Source organism: Heteronotia binoei, chromosome 21 (assembly GCF_032191835.1).
Source record: "Heteronotia binoei isolate CCM8104 ecotype False Entrance Well chromosome 21, APGP_CSIRO_Hbin_v1, whole genome shotgun sequence".
Classification (NCBI taxonomy): domain Eukaryota; kingdom Metazoa; phylum Chordata; class Lepidosauria; order Squamata; family Gekkonidae; genus Heteronotia; species Heteronotia binoei.
This window is the reverse complement of record NC_083243.1, coordinates 30,400,980-30,417,621: the sequence shown is the minus strand read 5'-3', so window position 1 is coordinate 30,417,621 and position 16,642 is coordinate 30,400,980. Positions and strand designations below refer to the sequence as shown.

At 46.7% G+C, this 16,642-nt stretch overlaps 1 protein-coding gene across 1 annotated transcript in view; it reads left to right on the top strand.

Annotated features, from left to right (window-relative positions):
- The first annotated feature begins 6,010 nt into the window (after positions 1-6,010).
- Positions 6,011-16,642, top strand: part of SLC25A47 (solute carrier family 25 member 47) — a 44,877-nt gene continuing 34,245 nt past the window's right edge. The window contains exon 1 of the mRNA XM_060262217.1: positions 6,011-6,138. Coding sequence (XP_060118200.1) covers positions 6,111-6,138 — 28 coding nt within the window. The 5' untranslated portion in view covers positions 6,011-6,110. The remainder of the gene's footprint in view (positions 6,139-16,642) is intronic.

Below are 16,642 nucleotides of genomic sequence, written 5' to 3'. Positions count from 1 at the left end.
TGTTTTTGACTGTTTTTATTATTTTAATGTTGGCTTTAACTATTTTATTATGCCTGTAATCCGCCCTGAACCTGTTATGGGAAAGGTTAGAATATAAATCTACAAAATAAATAAATAAAAGCTTATCTTCATCTGTCTCCAGATTGCAGAGTTCAATTTCCACAGGGCTTTTTTTAGGGGGGGCAGAAATGCACAGGAATGCAGTTCCAGCTGGCTTGGTATCAGTGAGTGTGGCCTAATAGGCAAATGATCCCTGCTGGGCTTTTTTTTTGGAGAACAATGGTGATATGGAGGGGGGGGTTGGCCTAATAGGCAAATGAGTTCCTGCTGGGCTTTTTCTACAAGAAAACCCCTGAGTTTCCCTGAAGAGAAATGGTTGTGTTGGCAGGTGAACACTATGGCATTCTACCCCAATAAGGTCACTCCCCTTTCCAAACCACGCTCTCCCCAGGCTCCACCCCTGAAATCTCCAGGTATATCCCAACCCAGAGCTGGGAATCCTAGCAATTTCTCAACCAATTTGCTACAATCCTCTGCAATGCTCGGGAGCATACTGGGCTCCCAAATCAAGCAGAATTGAGTGTTTGTTTTTCTTTGCATGTTAAAAATTTTACCTGGATTGTGTAGATAGTTTTATTAAAAGTACCGTAATATATATTTTATTGTTAAGCATAGGTGTGCCTGTTGTGCTATTCTTATAATCAGGGGTGGAATTCTAGCAGGAGCTCCTTTGCATATTAGGCCACACACCCCTGATATAGCCAATCCTCCAAGAGCTTACAAGGCTCTTTTTTCAGGGGTGTGTGACCTAATATGCAAAGGAGCTCCTGGTAGAATTCCACCACTGCTTATAATTAATTAATTGTGATAATAGTATCAGAAATGTTTGGGGAAAGAAATTAACTTCCTCTGATGAAACAACTGTTTTTTTTAATGAAGCAAAAGACAAAGGATCTCTGTTTTTTAGGAGGCAAATCCATAGATGGATCTGTTCTTATAGATTAACAGTGCAATCCTAATACACTTTCCTGGGCGTAAGCACCGTTGGGCAGATTGCTGAGTAGACCTGTAAACGTAGAAGCCCTCTGGTACTTATTTTTCTTTACTTTAAAATAATATATGATTTCTTTATATCAGATAAAAGACAACCATAGCCCTTCGCCTGGTGAGAATATTCTGCTTCGTCCAGAGATTCCGCCCCCTTATCTGCCCACTCTTATGCCGGCCAAGTTTAAACCTTGCCAGTGCAACACATTCACTTCAGTGCTGCAATTTGCAAATAAAACCAGGACACAGCATCGGCAACTTTGTTTGAACTGCCTCTCTTGTCAAGGTGGTTTAGTTGGAGTAAGTTGGACAGAATGCGAATGGCTGTCTCCGTTCCAGGACAAGGTAACTAGGAGTGGCAGGTGAGATTTATAACCTCTCCTTATAACCAGAAGATGGCAAAAAAAAAAAAAACACCAAAACCCTCTAGGATCCCAGGCCAAATTGGCCTGGAGAAAATTCCTTCCTGACCCCAAAGTGGCAATCAGCATTTCCCTGGGTGTGTAAGAAAGGGCCATGAGAACTAAGTACTGATGCAGTCCTTCCTGCCCTCCCTCTCATTATCTGCCTAAGTTTACAGAAACGGCATTGCTCTCAGATGGCCATTTAGCCTCTGTTTGAAAATCTCTAAAGAAGGAAAGCCCATGACCTCCCAAGGAAGCCTGTTCCACTGAGGAACCACTCTTAGGCAGGGCTTTTTTTGAGCAGGAATGCACAGGAACGCAGTTCCGGCTGGCTCAGCATCAGGAGTTGTGGCCTAATATGCAAATGAGTTCATGATGAGCTTTTTCTACCAAAAAAGCCCTGCTCTTAGGTAATACTTCCTCTAACCTATGGAGTCTTGTGAGCAAAAAATCTACTTTGTGAACTGCTGGTATTAAAGTTGTGAGCTGTTGCATAAATTAGTTTGCTTAGTTTTCCCGAGCTAAGACAAAAATGTATGAGCAAGAGGCCAAAAATCTGTGAGCTGGTTCACATTAACTCAGCTTAGAGGGAACACTGCTCTTAGGTCACTTTGGATTGCAGCTTCCACCAGTTTCCAGTTCAGGGAGGCTTCTGACCTCGGAGACTCTATGCTGGACAGGGATCCTCCAGTTTTGCACCCGTGGCCCAATATTGGCCCTTAGCATGCATGGTTAAAGTTCATGCACCGCATCATCATGAGGGAGATGCACATAACATACAAAACCTGAGTGATTACGACAGGAATGTGTCACAGGTGTTCTTCAGGAAAGAGCAACGTACATCAGGCCAGAGGTATCTCTGGGATGCCATTTGTGGACCTCCCTCCCCCCCTTCCCATGGCTTCTCAGTCAGGCATCTTCTGGCAGAAGAATCACAGAAGGAATGTATGTCATGAGGCACCTTCCCACCATGTTTGGCCTGTCTGAAGAATCACATGGAATGGATTCTAGTTAATAAACCGTGGATCAGTGTTAAGTCTTAACTAGAGCAAAGTACAGGATAACCCTGTACATGGGGATGATCCCCTCCTAATCACGTCTAATAGCTTTTTATCTGCTGATGTCCAAAACTTCTTGGCTGAGTGAGATGATGCTGGTTTGTTCCATTCAGAAAGTTACTAGAGGAAGGGGTAACTGCATTATTATAATTATTAATGGAGCATTATGACCTACTGTCTCAAGCCAAAAGGAAAATGGTTCTTGCTTTGCTTCCCTCTGAAGTGGGAGGGGGCTGTGGCTCAGTGGTAGATAGGGTTGCCAACCTCCAGGTGGTGGCTGGAAATCTCCTGGGGTTACCACTGATTTCCAAGCAATAGAGATCAGTTTACCAGAAGAAAACATTGTTTCCTCATCCACAACCAAGCCTCTAGGTTTCTGCAGCAAGTAACATTCAAGATGGTAGATTTCTAGCAGGGCTGACATCAGCATATACTGAGGTGGGGAAACTGCCAGGCCTTCTGGTGGGACCCACTGCCGCTGGCTCCCCCTGCCCACTTACTTGCTAGCTGTACACCTCTCGTGTTCTTTGCTTCACACGCTGCTTGGTGCTATTGGGATGGGGCTGCGGGCAGCTGTGGACATGAGCTTTGGGAGTGCTTGTGAGCAGACAAGAGGAGGACATGCAAGAAGAAGATGATGTTGGATTTATATCCCACCCTCCACTCCGAATCTCAGAGTCTCAGAGCGGCTTACAATCTCCTTTACCTTCCTCCCCCACAACAAACACCCTGTGAGGTGGGTGGGGCTGAGAGGACTCTCACAGCAGCTGCCCTTTCAAGGACAACCTCTGCCAGAGCCTTGGCTGACCCAAGGCCATTCCAGCAGATGCAAGTGGAGGAGTGGGGAATCAAACTCAGTTCTCCCAGATAAGAGTCCACACACTTAACCACTACACCAAACTGGCTCTCTACACCAAGCAGATGGGAGGCATGTGGGTGGGTGGGAGGGAAGAAGGACACAAGTGGCTGGTGGTGGACAGAGGAGAGGAGGAGGGACTCTGGGAAGTATCTGGCCCTGATTTCTAGCATTGACCAGTGAGTAGGGTTACAGGTCCCACTTGGCAGCCACCAGCAAGGGATGTGGGGTGGGGGGCAGGTAGGGTTGCCAGATTCAGGCTGGGAAACTCAGGATTGCCAACTTCCAGGTGGTGGGCAGCTGGAGATCTCCCACTAGTACAGCTGATCTCTAGACAACAGAGATCAGTTGACCTGGAAAAAATGAATGCTTTGGAAGGTGAACTCTGTGGCATTATACCCCATTGAAGTCCCTCCCCTCCCAAACCCTGATCTCCTCAGGCTCCACCCCCAAAATCTCAAGGTATTTTCCAACTCAGAGCTGGCAACCTTAGAACCTCTGTCCTGAGGAAGACACAACCCTCCATAGGGTACAATGCCATAGAGTCCACCATCCAGGGCATCCATTTTCTCCAGGGAGTTGTAATTCTGATGGATCCCCAGCTCCCACCTGGAGGCTGGCATCCCTACCGTTGAGGCCCAACATGTAGTGGTGGCAGCTACAAGCATAGACAGCTTCAAGAGGGAACTGGATAAACATATGTAGCAGAGATCCATCAGTGGCAATTAGCCACAAGGTATAGATGGAACTCTCTGAGGCAAGTGATACTCTGTATTCGTGGTGCTTGTGTGTGGGGGGCAACAGTGGGAGGGCTTCTAATGCTTTGGCCCCACTGGTAGACCTCCTGATGGCACCTGGGTTTTTTGGCCACTGTGTGACAGAATGTTGGACTGGATGGGCCATTGACCTCATCCAACGTGGCATCTCTTATGTTCTTACGTGGTGCAAAAGATTGTCTGGGGATAGTATTCTGCAATTATTGGGTGTGGGGAGACCTTACCAGATGAGTTTTCCAATTTTTCTCTCCTATTATGTTAGCCCTTCTGTTTGTTGAGGAGCAACAATACTCCCTCTAAGCTGCGGAGTCTTGTGAGCAAAAACTACTTTGTGAGCTACTGCATAAATTAATTTGCTCTGGGACCATTTTTCTTGAGCTAACACAAAAATGTGTGAGTCAGAGGCTAAAAAACCAGTCAGGTAGCTCATATTAACTCAGCTTTGAGGGAACACAGAATCAGAATGGTGGGAGAACAGAGCAAGAGGAATGATCTCATTGGGTGCCTTAAAAAACATAAAGACAAACGTACCCATCCATTAGGTGGAGTCAGACCATCAGACCACATAGCCCAGTCATAGTTGCTCTGATCAGCAATACCAGTTCTCCAGTGTCTCAAGAAGAAAGCTTTCCTAACACTACTGGTAGAAACTGTCATCAGGTTGCATCCAACTTATGGCAATTCAAAGGAGTTTTGAGGGCAAGAGATGAGCAGAGGTAGTTGGCCATTGCCTGCCTCTGTGTAGCAACCCTGAGCTTCTTGGGTGGCCTCCCATCCTAGTATTAACTAGAACTGACACTGCTTAGCTTCTGAGATCTGATGAGATCAGGCTAGCCTAGGCTGTCCAGGTCACAGCTCCAGCCCTACCTCCAGAGGTCTTTTTTTACCAGAGGTGCCAGGAATCAAACCACCTTGATACATGCTAGTAAGCGGCTCTACCATTAAACCAAGCCCCTCACCTCTGGAGAAGGAATCAGCAAGGCTACATCCTGGGGTTTTGGGCGCTGTGTGACACAGTGTGTTGGAGCCAGTTTGGTGTGGTGGTTAAGTGTGCGGACTCTTATCTGGGAGAACTGGGTTTGATTCCCTACTTGCACCTGCTGGAATGCCCTTGGGTCAGCCATAGCTCTGGCAGAGGTTGTCCTTGAAAGAGCAGCTTCTGGGAGAGCTCTCTCAACCCCACCCACCTCACAGGGTGTCTGTTGTGGGGGAGGAAGATAAAGGAGAAGGTGAGCCGCTCTGAGATTTGGAGTGGAGGGTGGGATATAAATCCAATATCATCATCATCATCATCATCATCATCATCATCATCATCATCATCATCATCATCATCTTCTTCTTCTTCTTCTTCTTCTTCTTCTTCTTCTTCTTCTTCTTCTTCTTCTTCTTCTTCTTCTTCTTCTTCTTCTTCTTCTTCTTCTTCTTCTTCTTCTTCTTCTTCTTCATGGAACATTGGCCTGATCCAACATGATTTTTTTTAATGTTCTTATGAATACCTTTTGCCACTTGAACTGCAAGGCAAGGCAGTTCAATCCTGTCAGTTGCTGCTGAATCAAGAGATTCTGCCTGCCATGGGACTTTATGACCATTAAAAAATGCTCCCAGTGCAGTCTGACCCCTGTCTTGTTCAACTTTGCCACTCTTTTTGCTTCCCGTGCCTTGTAGGGCAAAAGACACAGAGGTGGAAATTTCTATTGCCTATTATGGCTCTGTTCTTCCTTGCAGGGTTATACATTGACAATATTTCCTGGGTTGATTCAACCCACAGCCCAAGCATACCAGCTTTGCTCCAGATGTTTGAAGCTCATCTTTGGGACAAGGTGCGGCACTCAAGCACTGCTCAGGCCCCGAGGTGTCCGTTCACAGGAAGAGGCCTCTCGTTCCTGGAAAGACAGGGTTTTTCCTCCCTTCTTGCCCTGCAGCGAAAGCATTTCGATCAAGACAAGCAAAGGCAGCTGGCCCTTAGCGGATGGATTTCATTGCTGGAGCGATTGGAGGTAAAAATAAATAAATAACCCGGGCAGGGTCTTGATGAAAAGAGACAGCTGTGTGTTTCCTTGCAATAAACTTTCAGGCCGATTCCCAATGTCAGAAATGGTCAGGCTGGAGTTATAAGGACCTCTGGCTTACCCAAGGTACCCATGGATGGAAAGAAACACAGGTGTGTAGTTAGTGGAGACTAGCTAGTTAGGCATTGCGCATCTGATGCTTTAAGGATATACTGATCAGGCTAAGGGCAACCAACAGAAGAGGAAGATGGGAAAGGATGGATCCCTATACATTGTGAACTGGCAACAGCTATGGCGAAATCTTGAGTACAAAATCTATGGCCAAAGACAGGCCATTCCTGTGCTCTCTCTCAGTTCTTTTACTCTTAGTTCACACCAGGCCTTGAATTCAGCAGGAGCTCACAGGAACGCAGCTTCTGAGCCTTCCTGATGTCTCCCTCTCCTCCTCCCCACCTATCTTGTCCATTGAATAGTAGGTACAGTTGCATAACAATCCCTGGATTAGGAGAGCAGCCAGCTAGCCAGCCATCAGTAGCTTTGCCACACCCCCAGCAGCCCTCATTAATCCCTGGAGAGGCCTGCACCACCTTTTCTCCACTTCTTATGTGATTTTGGGTGGTGGGTGGCTTGCTGGCCTTTTGACTATGGGGCGGTGGCCAAGGAGAGCCCCCGGTGAATGAGGCCTGCTTGGGCTAGCTGGATCTCTAGCCAGCACAAGCAGGCCTCAGTCGCCTGGGGCTCTCCTTTCTTGCGTTGGGTTGCTTTTGACTGGCGTGGGGGAGTTATGCTAATGAGCTCCACCACCTGTTTTTCTACAAAACGACCCCTGGTTCACACCACCTTTTGTCAAGAGTGCCTCTTGCCATGAATATGGTAGCTACAAAGGGTCCAAGCTTTGCCTTGTTATTACCTTGCTCATGATTACATTTTCCTGTTCTATCTTTACCTTACAAATAAGTGCCCTGAGAAAGTGTGCACAATGGCACTCAGGTCACTCAGTGTTATCTGACTCTCAGAGAATGTACTTTTTGTTTCTTTCTCACAGCTAAGGCTTGGAATGTTTCTAGGGGGGAGTGGGGGGCTTGCCGTTGGTAGATTTTGGTACTTAGCATTTCGAATGTATAATAAATGGACCTGAACCTATATCTGAGGGAACTGAGGTCTTCGGCCTCTGTTTCAACAAGAGAAGTCTTGCTTGCTGTACCTGTCTATTTTCATGTAACAAATAAGCTTGCCAATCCCCAGGTGGGGGCAGGGGATTCCCCAGTTTGAATGGGGGGGGGGATGTCTGCTCAACACTCCATTATTCCCTATGGAGACCAATTCCCATAGGGTATAATGGAGAATTGATTCCAAGGTATCTGGGGCTCTGCCCCCCCCCCTGTTTTTTGAGATAGAGGCACCAAATTTGCAGCATAGTATCTGGTGCCACTTCTCAAAACACCCTCCAAGTTTAAAAAAGATTGGACCAGGGGATTCAATTCTATGAGCCCCAAAAGAAGATGCCCCTTGTCTCCATTATTTCCAATGGAGGGAAGGCATTTAAAAGGTGTAGAATAGAGTTGGAAGGGACCTCTAGGGTAATCTAGTCCAACTCCCTGCACAATGCAGGAAACTCACAAACACCTCCCCCTAAATTCACAGGATCTTCATTGCTGTCAGATGGCCATCTAGCCTCTGTTTAAAAACCTCCAAGGAAGGAGAGCCCACCACCTCCCGAGGAAGCCTGTTCCACTGAGGAACCACTTTAATGGTCAGGAAGTTCTTCCTAATGTTGAGCCAGAAACTCTTTTGATTTAATTTCAACCCATTGGTTCTGGTCCTACCTTCCAGGGCCACAGAAAACAATTTTACACCATCCTCAAGATGACAGCCCTTCAAGTACTTGAAGATGGTGATCATATCACCTCTCAGCCGCCTCCTCTCCAGGCTAAACATCCCCAGCTCCTTCAACCTTTCCTCATAGGACTTGGTCTCCAGACCCCTCACCATCTTCGTTGCCCTCCTCTGGACCCATTCCAGCTTGTCTATATCCTTCTTAAAATGTGGTGCCCAAAACTGAACACAGTGCGCGGTCCTTTTAAATGTGATGACCAGAACTCCCTTTGGGATTCAATTGTGCTTGTCACAACCTTCCCCCTGGCTCCACCCCAATGTCTCCTGGCTCCACCCGCAAAGTCCCCAGATATTTCTTGAATTGGACGTGGCAACCCTGGCAACAAAGCTTCTTTGATAACACTCATAGAGGTGATTGTTGATGAGGACTGTGCCGAACTTGACAGAGGAGTCGCTGTGTCCATTGGTGGCAGCAGAAGCTTTGTGGCACAGTAAAGCCAAACGTGATTTTATTCCAGCACAAGGTTTTGTGGACTGCAGCCTACTACATCAGATGCAAGGAATTAATTCCAACTAGCAAACATATTGGTTGATTTATATGCCACTCCCCACCCCATCCCCTCAACTTGCCAATGTCTAGGTGGGGCCTGGAGATTTGCTGAAATGATAACTGTTCTCCAGACTACAAAGAGCTGTTCCCCTGGAGAAAACGGCTGCTTTGGAGAGGTGGAATCTATGGCCCTCCCCAGGCTCCGCCCTCAGATTTCCAGGAATCTCCCAACCTGGAGCTAGCAACCCTTCTTTCTTCCCAATAGGAGCTAAAATACCTTAAAACAGCATTTTCCCCTATCCTTGAAGGGAGGTTAGGCAGAATGGCTAGTCCAGTGAGCTAGCACGGCACAGCAAGGATTCAAACCTGATTCTCCCAAATCCTGGTTCCAACACTCTAGCAACCACTACACCATGCTGGCTGTCTATCTATGCATGAAGATATAGGAAACTGTTTAGAACAGTGTGGCCAGAGGACCATAAAATGCAGAAGGTGAGATGCAATTATGCTAAAGTCCAGTGTTCTGATGAACAATACAGAGACCATTCATCATAGTAACTGGCCATAATGTTACTTCTCCATATTCGTTTTCTTAATTGCATTTTTTAAAATGTGTATCTTGCTTTTTTCCCTGATCAGAGACCCAACGCAGCTTTTCGTATAGCTTATGAACATATATATGAACATATGAAGCTGCCTTATACTGAATCAGACCCTTGGTCCATCAAAGTCAGTATTGTCTACTCAGACTGGCAGCAGCTCTCCAGGGTCTCAAGCTGAGGTTTTTCACACCTATTTGCCTGGACCCTTTTTTGGAGATGCCAGGGATGCTTTTTGGAGATGCTTCTTCCCTTTTCCACTTAATCTTCACAATAGCAGCCTTGTGAGGTTAAACTCAGGGGAGCAGCCATGTCAGTCTGAAGCAGCAGAACAACATTTGTGTCCAGTGGCACCTATAAGACCAACAAAGGTTGATTCTGAATATAAGCAGGGTTTGTTTTTTTTTTTGAGCAGGAAAGCACAGGAACGCAGTTCTGGCTGGCTTGGTGTCAGGGGGTGTGGCCTAATATGCAAGTGAGGTCCTGCTGAGTTTTTTCTACAAAAAGCCCTGTGTGAAACAATGGTGACATCAGGGGGTGTGGCCTAATATGCAAATGAGCTTCTGCTGGGATTCCCCTCCCCCTAAAAAGAAAGCCCTGAGTATAAGCTTTCGTGTGCATGCATGCATGAAGTGTGCACGCATACAAAAGGTTATTCCCAGAATTAAACGTTGTTGGTCTTATAGGTGCCACTGGACCAGTGTTCCCTCAAAGCTGAGTTAGTGTGAGCTAGCTCACAGTTTTTTAGCCCCTGGCTTGCACATTTTTGTTTTAGTTCAGGAAAAATGGCCCCAGAGCAAACTAATTTATGCAGCAGCCAAATTGCTCATTCACAACTTTAATGTGTGTAGCTCACAAAGTAGCTCACAAGACTCCGCAGCTTAGAGAGAACATTGCACTGGACACAGACTTTGTTCTAATTTTGTGAGGGTAAATTAGGCAGCCTTCCATGGCTGAGCAAAGGATTTCTAACCAGGTCATCCAAGGTCCTAATCTGACCCTCTAGCTACTATGCCATACATTTGGATTGTACATAATCACATTTTACTCTTAACTTCTACTTCATTTGTTTCAAGGCCCTTTCATCCTGCTGTTTAATGTCCTCACTCCACCTCCACCCCCAGTAACTTCATAGATAGGGCTTTTTTGGTAGAAAAAGTCCAGCAGGAACTCATTTGCATATTAGGCCACACCCACTGACACCAAGCCAGCTGGAACTGCGTTCCTGTGCGTTCCTGTTTAAAAAAAAAAAAAAAAAAAGCCCTGCTCCTGACAACAGAAATGGCTTCTCTTATATTCTTATGAGATCTCCTGCTATTACAACTGAACTCCAAGAGACAGAGATCAGTTCACCTGGAGAAAATGGCCGCTTCGGATGGTGGACTGTATGGCATTATACCCCACTGAAGTCCCTCCCCTCCTGAAACCCAGCCCTCCTTGGGCTCCACCCTCCTAAATCTCCAAGTATTTCCAAATCTGGAGCTGGCAACCCTAAAGGGTTTGAGACAGCTTTCTGCAGAACTCTAATACTTCAGCAGAAAACTGCCTCCTTGCAGTTTTCAGAACTCTTCAGAAGACAGCTTCATGTGTACGTAAGGTTTAAAAAAAAAATTAGATGGATGACGTTTTGGCATAGCTCATTTTGTATTGTGGCTATGATACAAGTTTGTTAACATTCCAGGCTGTACGCTGCTTCTTCTTAGTGCCCATTCAAAGAAAACAACACGGGTAAAGCTTGTCCTGGCTTGTCTAAGCGAGGCTCTGATATAAATAATTTGGACAGAGGCCGGGTTTGGCTCCAGTTACATGCAGGATCTCACAAGGCAGAAGTATTTGGTGACTATGATTATTTGTGACTAGAGAAATGTGCATGTTGTCATCTTTACTAGAGAGGGTTCAGGGAGCCTAATCAGGATCAGCTGCAGCTCTTCTGTTGCTTGCGACTGGCTAACCCAAGGGTGGACAAACTCGCTTAATGTAAGAGCTACATAGAATAAATGTCAGGAAGGAAGGAAGGAAGGAAAGTAGATGGTGGGGGGAGGGAGAGATGGAAAGAAAGCAACATTAACTTCAAATGCATTCTCCAAGCTGCCAATGGCTAGGCTTGGTGAAGTGATTTAAAGAGAGAAATGTCTTCTCCAAACTAGCCAGTGGGCAGGGCCAGATTAACAATTAGGCCAAGTAGGCACTGTGCTATGGACCCCCATGCCTTTAGGGGCTCTGGGCCAGCTTTTCTCTCCGTTTGCCCCCTGCTTGCAGCCCTCCCAGCCTGTATGTGAAGCCAGCAACTGAACCGCTCTTTGCCCAACTTGCCTGGTGTGGCTGGCGTTGTTGCCAAGTTTGCCTCTCTCTGCTTCTCCCTCACAGCCTTGTCAAATGAACTTTGGAGAAGGTGCCTGCAGGCTGCAGCAGGGGGCTGCAGGTGGTGGGGTGGGCACCAATTCTGAGATAATTTGTGAGGGGGCCCCTGAGATTGTGACTGTCTAGGGGCCTCCACAGGGGCAGCACTGCCAGTGGGGCATTGGGGGCTTTTAAGAGCCACACATTTGGCCACCCTTGATCTAGATACTAGTCTGATACTCCTGACCGGTACACCCCACAGTCCTCTATTGAAATGTCTTCCTGAATAATTCTGTTGTAATGCAGCCCTCTTCTGTTATAAAAATGCTTTCCTGTACAGTGAAAGCCAGTGTGGTGTAATGGTTAGAGCACTGGACTAGGAACTGGGAGGCCCAGGTTCAAATCCCAGATCTGCCATGGAAGCCTGCTGGTTAACCTTAGGCCAATCGCACCCTGTCAGCCTAACCTACCTCACAGGGTGGTTGTGATGATAAAATGAAAGAGCTCCCACTGGAGAGAAAGACGAGGCATTAACGAAAGGCCAGGAAGAAGCCAAAGTGATTTAATTAATCTAAGCAGCTGTAATGATGCCTGGAGCCATCACCTGTTTTGAACAATTTCATACAATGGCTTTTGAGCCTCTCTTGAATATTCTAGGCTAATGTAGAAGAGAAAGCCAGAAAGAGGCATTAGTAATGCAAATGAACATTCTGGCAAGATTGGTTTCATATCTGAATGACAAAGCCACGGAAGGCTTGAAGCCTCCTGTTAGAAACTCCTGCCCTAAAGGTTAAACCAAGGGTGTTTTCCCACATAGCTTACCTCGGAGCGACGTCCCTCTTCACTGCACAGCGTCTGCGCGGATTTCGCACCAACTGCTCCGCAGAACCAGGAAGAGCCGTGGCTTTTGCGTCGCAGATGTAAACTGGTTTTTATCGGTTTACATCTGCGACGCAAAAGCCGCGGCTCTTCCTGGTTCTGCGGAACAGTTGGTGCGATATCTGCGCAGACGCTGCGCGGTGAAGAGGGACGTCGCTCCGAGGTAAGCTATGTGGGAAAACGCTCCAACTCTTATGCTGTAGTTTCCCCAGATCAGTTTCCCAACCACCCCTGCAGCAGTTATGAGAGTTATTCTGGGGTAAAATGCCCTTTCTTTTCAACCCAGGCTTAAGGGGATTTTGTTTTCCTAGGTGATGTTAGTTACCTCCTTGTCATGACGAGCTTCAATTGCTTGCAGAGATATTGAGCGGCAGGTAGTGCAGTAGCAGCTTGGCTTACTAGCCTCTGGGTGGGGCCTGGCGTTCCCCTGGAATTATAACCTCTGGATAGGATTGCCAGGTGGGGACAGGAGATCTCCCGGGTTGGAGGCCCTCCCCCTGCTTCAGGGTCATTAGAAAGCAGGGATGGGGGAGGGAAATGTCTGCTGGGCACTCCATTATTCCCTATGGAGACCAATTCCCATAGGGGATAATGGAGAATTGATCTGAGGGAAACTGGGGCTTGGGGGGCATGTTTTTAGATGTAGAGACACCAAATTTGTGGCATTGCATCAGGTGCCTCTCCTTAAAACACCCTCCAAGTTTCCAAAAAAACCGACCAGGGGATCCAATTCTATGAGCCCCAAAAGAAGGTGCCCCTATCCTTCATTATTTCTGATGGAAGGAAGGTATCTAAAAGGTGTGTTGTCCCTTTAAATGTGATGGCCAGAACTCCCTTTGAAGTTCAGTTATGCTTGTCACAAACTTGCTCCTGGCTCCACCCCCAATGTCTCTTGGCTTCACCCCCAAAGTCCCAGATATTTCTTGAATTGGACCTGGCAACCCTCCCTCCAGACTATAGTTTCCCTGGAGGAAATGGCACCTTCTAGGGTTGCCATGTCTGTCTTGGAAAATATCCACAGACTTTGGGGGTGGAGCCAGGAGAGGGTGGGGTTTGGGGAAGGGAGGGGCCTCAGCAGGGTACAATGCCCTAGAGTCCACCCTTCAAAGCAGCCATTTTCTCCAGAGGAGCTGATCTGTGCCAGCTGGAGATCAGTTGTAAAAGTGGGAGATTTCCAGGTCCCACCTGGAGGCTGGCAACCCTAGCACCTTCAGAAAGTGGTTGCTATGGAGTGACATTCATGCAGAGCTCCCTGTCCTCTACCAGGCACCACCCCTAGATCTCCAGGGATCCCCCAAGCTGGAGTTGGCAACCTTAGCACCAGGGTAGCCAGCCTCCAGGTGGGATCTGCAGATCTGTAATTATCTCTACACTCCCCTGCAGAAAATGACCACGTTGGAAGGTGGATTGTATGGCATTATACCCCAATGACATCCCTCCTCTCGCCAAGCCCTGCCCTCTCCAGACTCCAGCCCCAAAATCTTCAGGAATTTCCTAACCTGGAGCTGGCAACCCTAGACAGCAGCCCAGCACGTTTTTGGTTTTTTTGGGGGTGGGGGGAATGTGGCATACTAGGCTTTTTTTGTAGCAGGAACTCCTTTGAATATTAGGCCACACACCTCTGATGCAGCCAATCCTCCAAGAGCTTACAGGGCCTACTGTAAGCTCCAGAAAGACTGGCTACAACAGGGGTGTGTGGCCCAGGGGTAGAATTCTAACAGGAGCTCCTTTGCCTATTAGGCCACACCTCCTGATGTAGCCAATCATCCAAGAGTTTACAAGACTCTTTTTTTTTTGTAAACTCTTGAAGGATTAGCTACATCAGGGGTGTGTGGCCTAATCTGCTAGAATTCCACCCCCGGTGTGGCCTAATACGCAAAGGAGCTCCTGCTACAAAAAAAGCCCTGATGGCATGACAGGATAGAACAACATTCCCGACTCCAGCGGGTTGGCCCTGCACACCACTTTGCAGTGTGAGTCATGTGGGATCCAACTCTTTGTCTTTTGAGAGTCATGTTCTGCCTCTGTGGGCTGTGTTGGGTTTTTCTTAAATACACCACACCTTGTCCAAGCCAAAACGCTCTGATCTGGTGTGTGTTTTCAATTGTGCAAATATGTTGCCGGTCGAACGGGTTTGCGTTAAACAATGAGAATAAGTAGCTGTGATAATAATAAAAGAACTCTTGTGGAAAGTGGAATAAACTATCCCTTGGGAACCTTGCTATGTACTTTGGTTATCTTTTTTCCCTGAGGGGAAAACGTTATGTTGAAAAGAAAATATCAAAGGCTATCACAGCTGCCTGTATTCACAAAAACACAGTGACGCTCAAAAGCATTTCAATGGAACTTCATAATCATAATTCTAGCAGGAGCTCCTTTGCGTATTAGGCCGCACACCCCTGATGTAGCCAATCCTCCAAGAGCTTACAAGGCTCTTTTTGTAAGCTCTTGGAGGATTGGCTACATCAGGGGTGTGCAGCCAAATATGCAAAGGAGCTCTTGCTAGAATTCCACCCCTGTTCATAATTAAGTTTTTTAATGTTAAAAGCTGATATTTTTTTTAAATGGCTTTTCCACACTCATTTTGCAATTTATTTTTGCTTCCCAATTCCACCTCTCTCGCTCCCCCATCTGATTTTGTGGTAGGTCATTTCCCACAGCTGGCTCCATGATCTGAGCCCCTGCTGACACATACGGACAGAGGAAGGGAATGTACTGCAGAATGCACAAAGTATTTTATTTCTACTTGCGTAACTGCAGCCAGCCTCCAAAGGATCAGATTAGGGGAAAGAGTATCCAGGACAAAAGACTCTTGTATCCAGAAAGAAAGCCTGTCATTTTTTATATTTAAGTGCTAAGAGCAATGCAGTTTGGCTTAAATCCTAATGACAACAAGCTGGCCTAAAGAACAAAGTTAGGAGTCCAGTAGCACCTTTAAGACCAACAAAGTTTTATTCAGAATGTAAGCTTTCGTGTGCATGCACAGCTTGCTGGCAGCGGGTAGTGGTTATGGCCAGGGCTTTTTTGGTAGAAAAAGCCCAGCAGGAACTCATTTGCATATTAGGCCACATCCCCTGACATCACCATTGTTTCACACAGGGCATTTTGTAGGAAAAGCCCAGCAGGAACTTGTTTGGATATTAGGCCACACCCCCTGACACCAAGCCAGCTGGAACTGTGTTCCTGCTAAAAAAAAAAAAGGAAGCCCTGGTTATGGCAATCTCACAGTGTTTTCAAAGCAAGAGACATTCAAAGATGGTTTGCCAATTGCCTGACTCTGTGATAGTAACCATTGACTTCCTAGTTGGTCTCCCATCCAAATACCAACCAAGGTTGACCCTGCTTAGCTTCCAAGGTTTGACAGGTCAGACTAGCCTGGGCTATTGAGGGTAGGGCAAAATAGCCCCTAAACTATAGTAAAGTATTGCTGGTGTAAAGGGCTTTTTGGGGTAGAAAAAGTTCAACAGGAACTAATTTGCATATTAGGCCACACACCCCTGATGTCACCATTATTTCATATTGGATGTTTTTGTAGAAAAAACCCAGCAGGAATTCATTTGCATATTAGGCCACACCCCCAGATGCCAAGCAGCCAGAACTGCGTTCCTGTGCATTCTAATGGAGATAACACTCAAGGATTGGTGGTACGTAGACCCCTCACAAGTCTCTAGCTCCCTGACCACTGCTGGCAATGGCTGAGGAATTTCTTACAAGATCAACATTCCATGCTCCCCCCATGCTAAGTCCTAAGTAGAAAATGTGATTTTTTTTCCAGTATGTTTTAGCCTACCCTTCTTCCAAGGAGCTCAGGATGTTCTTCCCTCCTCTATTTTTATCACAACAACCCTGTAAGGTACAACAAAAAAGCCTTCCTAGCATTAGCAGCCAGAGTCCTGTTTCGCACAGTGTCCAGTTAGTTGATTTGGAGGTAGGGTTTCCAATCTCCAAGCAGAGCCTAGAAAACTCCCAGAATCACAAATGAGCTCCAAATTATAGAAATCTGTTCCCCTGGAGAAAATGGCTGCTTTGGAGGGTGGACTGTATGGCGCTATACTCCACTGAGGTCTCACCCCTCTCCAAACCTCACCCTACTTGGGCTCCCTCCAAGCTTTCCCAAGAGATCTAATCGCTTAGCATCAGGTGAGCTAAGAAAGACTTCTGCACTGGATGTCAGGGAGAATTCAGTCTGATTTCAGCCCTAGCTGAGATGAGTTTACTGATAGTTTCAGAATTCAGCCCTCACTGAGAGCAGTTTAACACAGACAGACAACTGGAGGAAAGTTGGCAA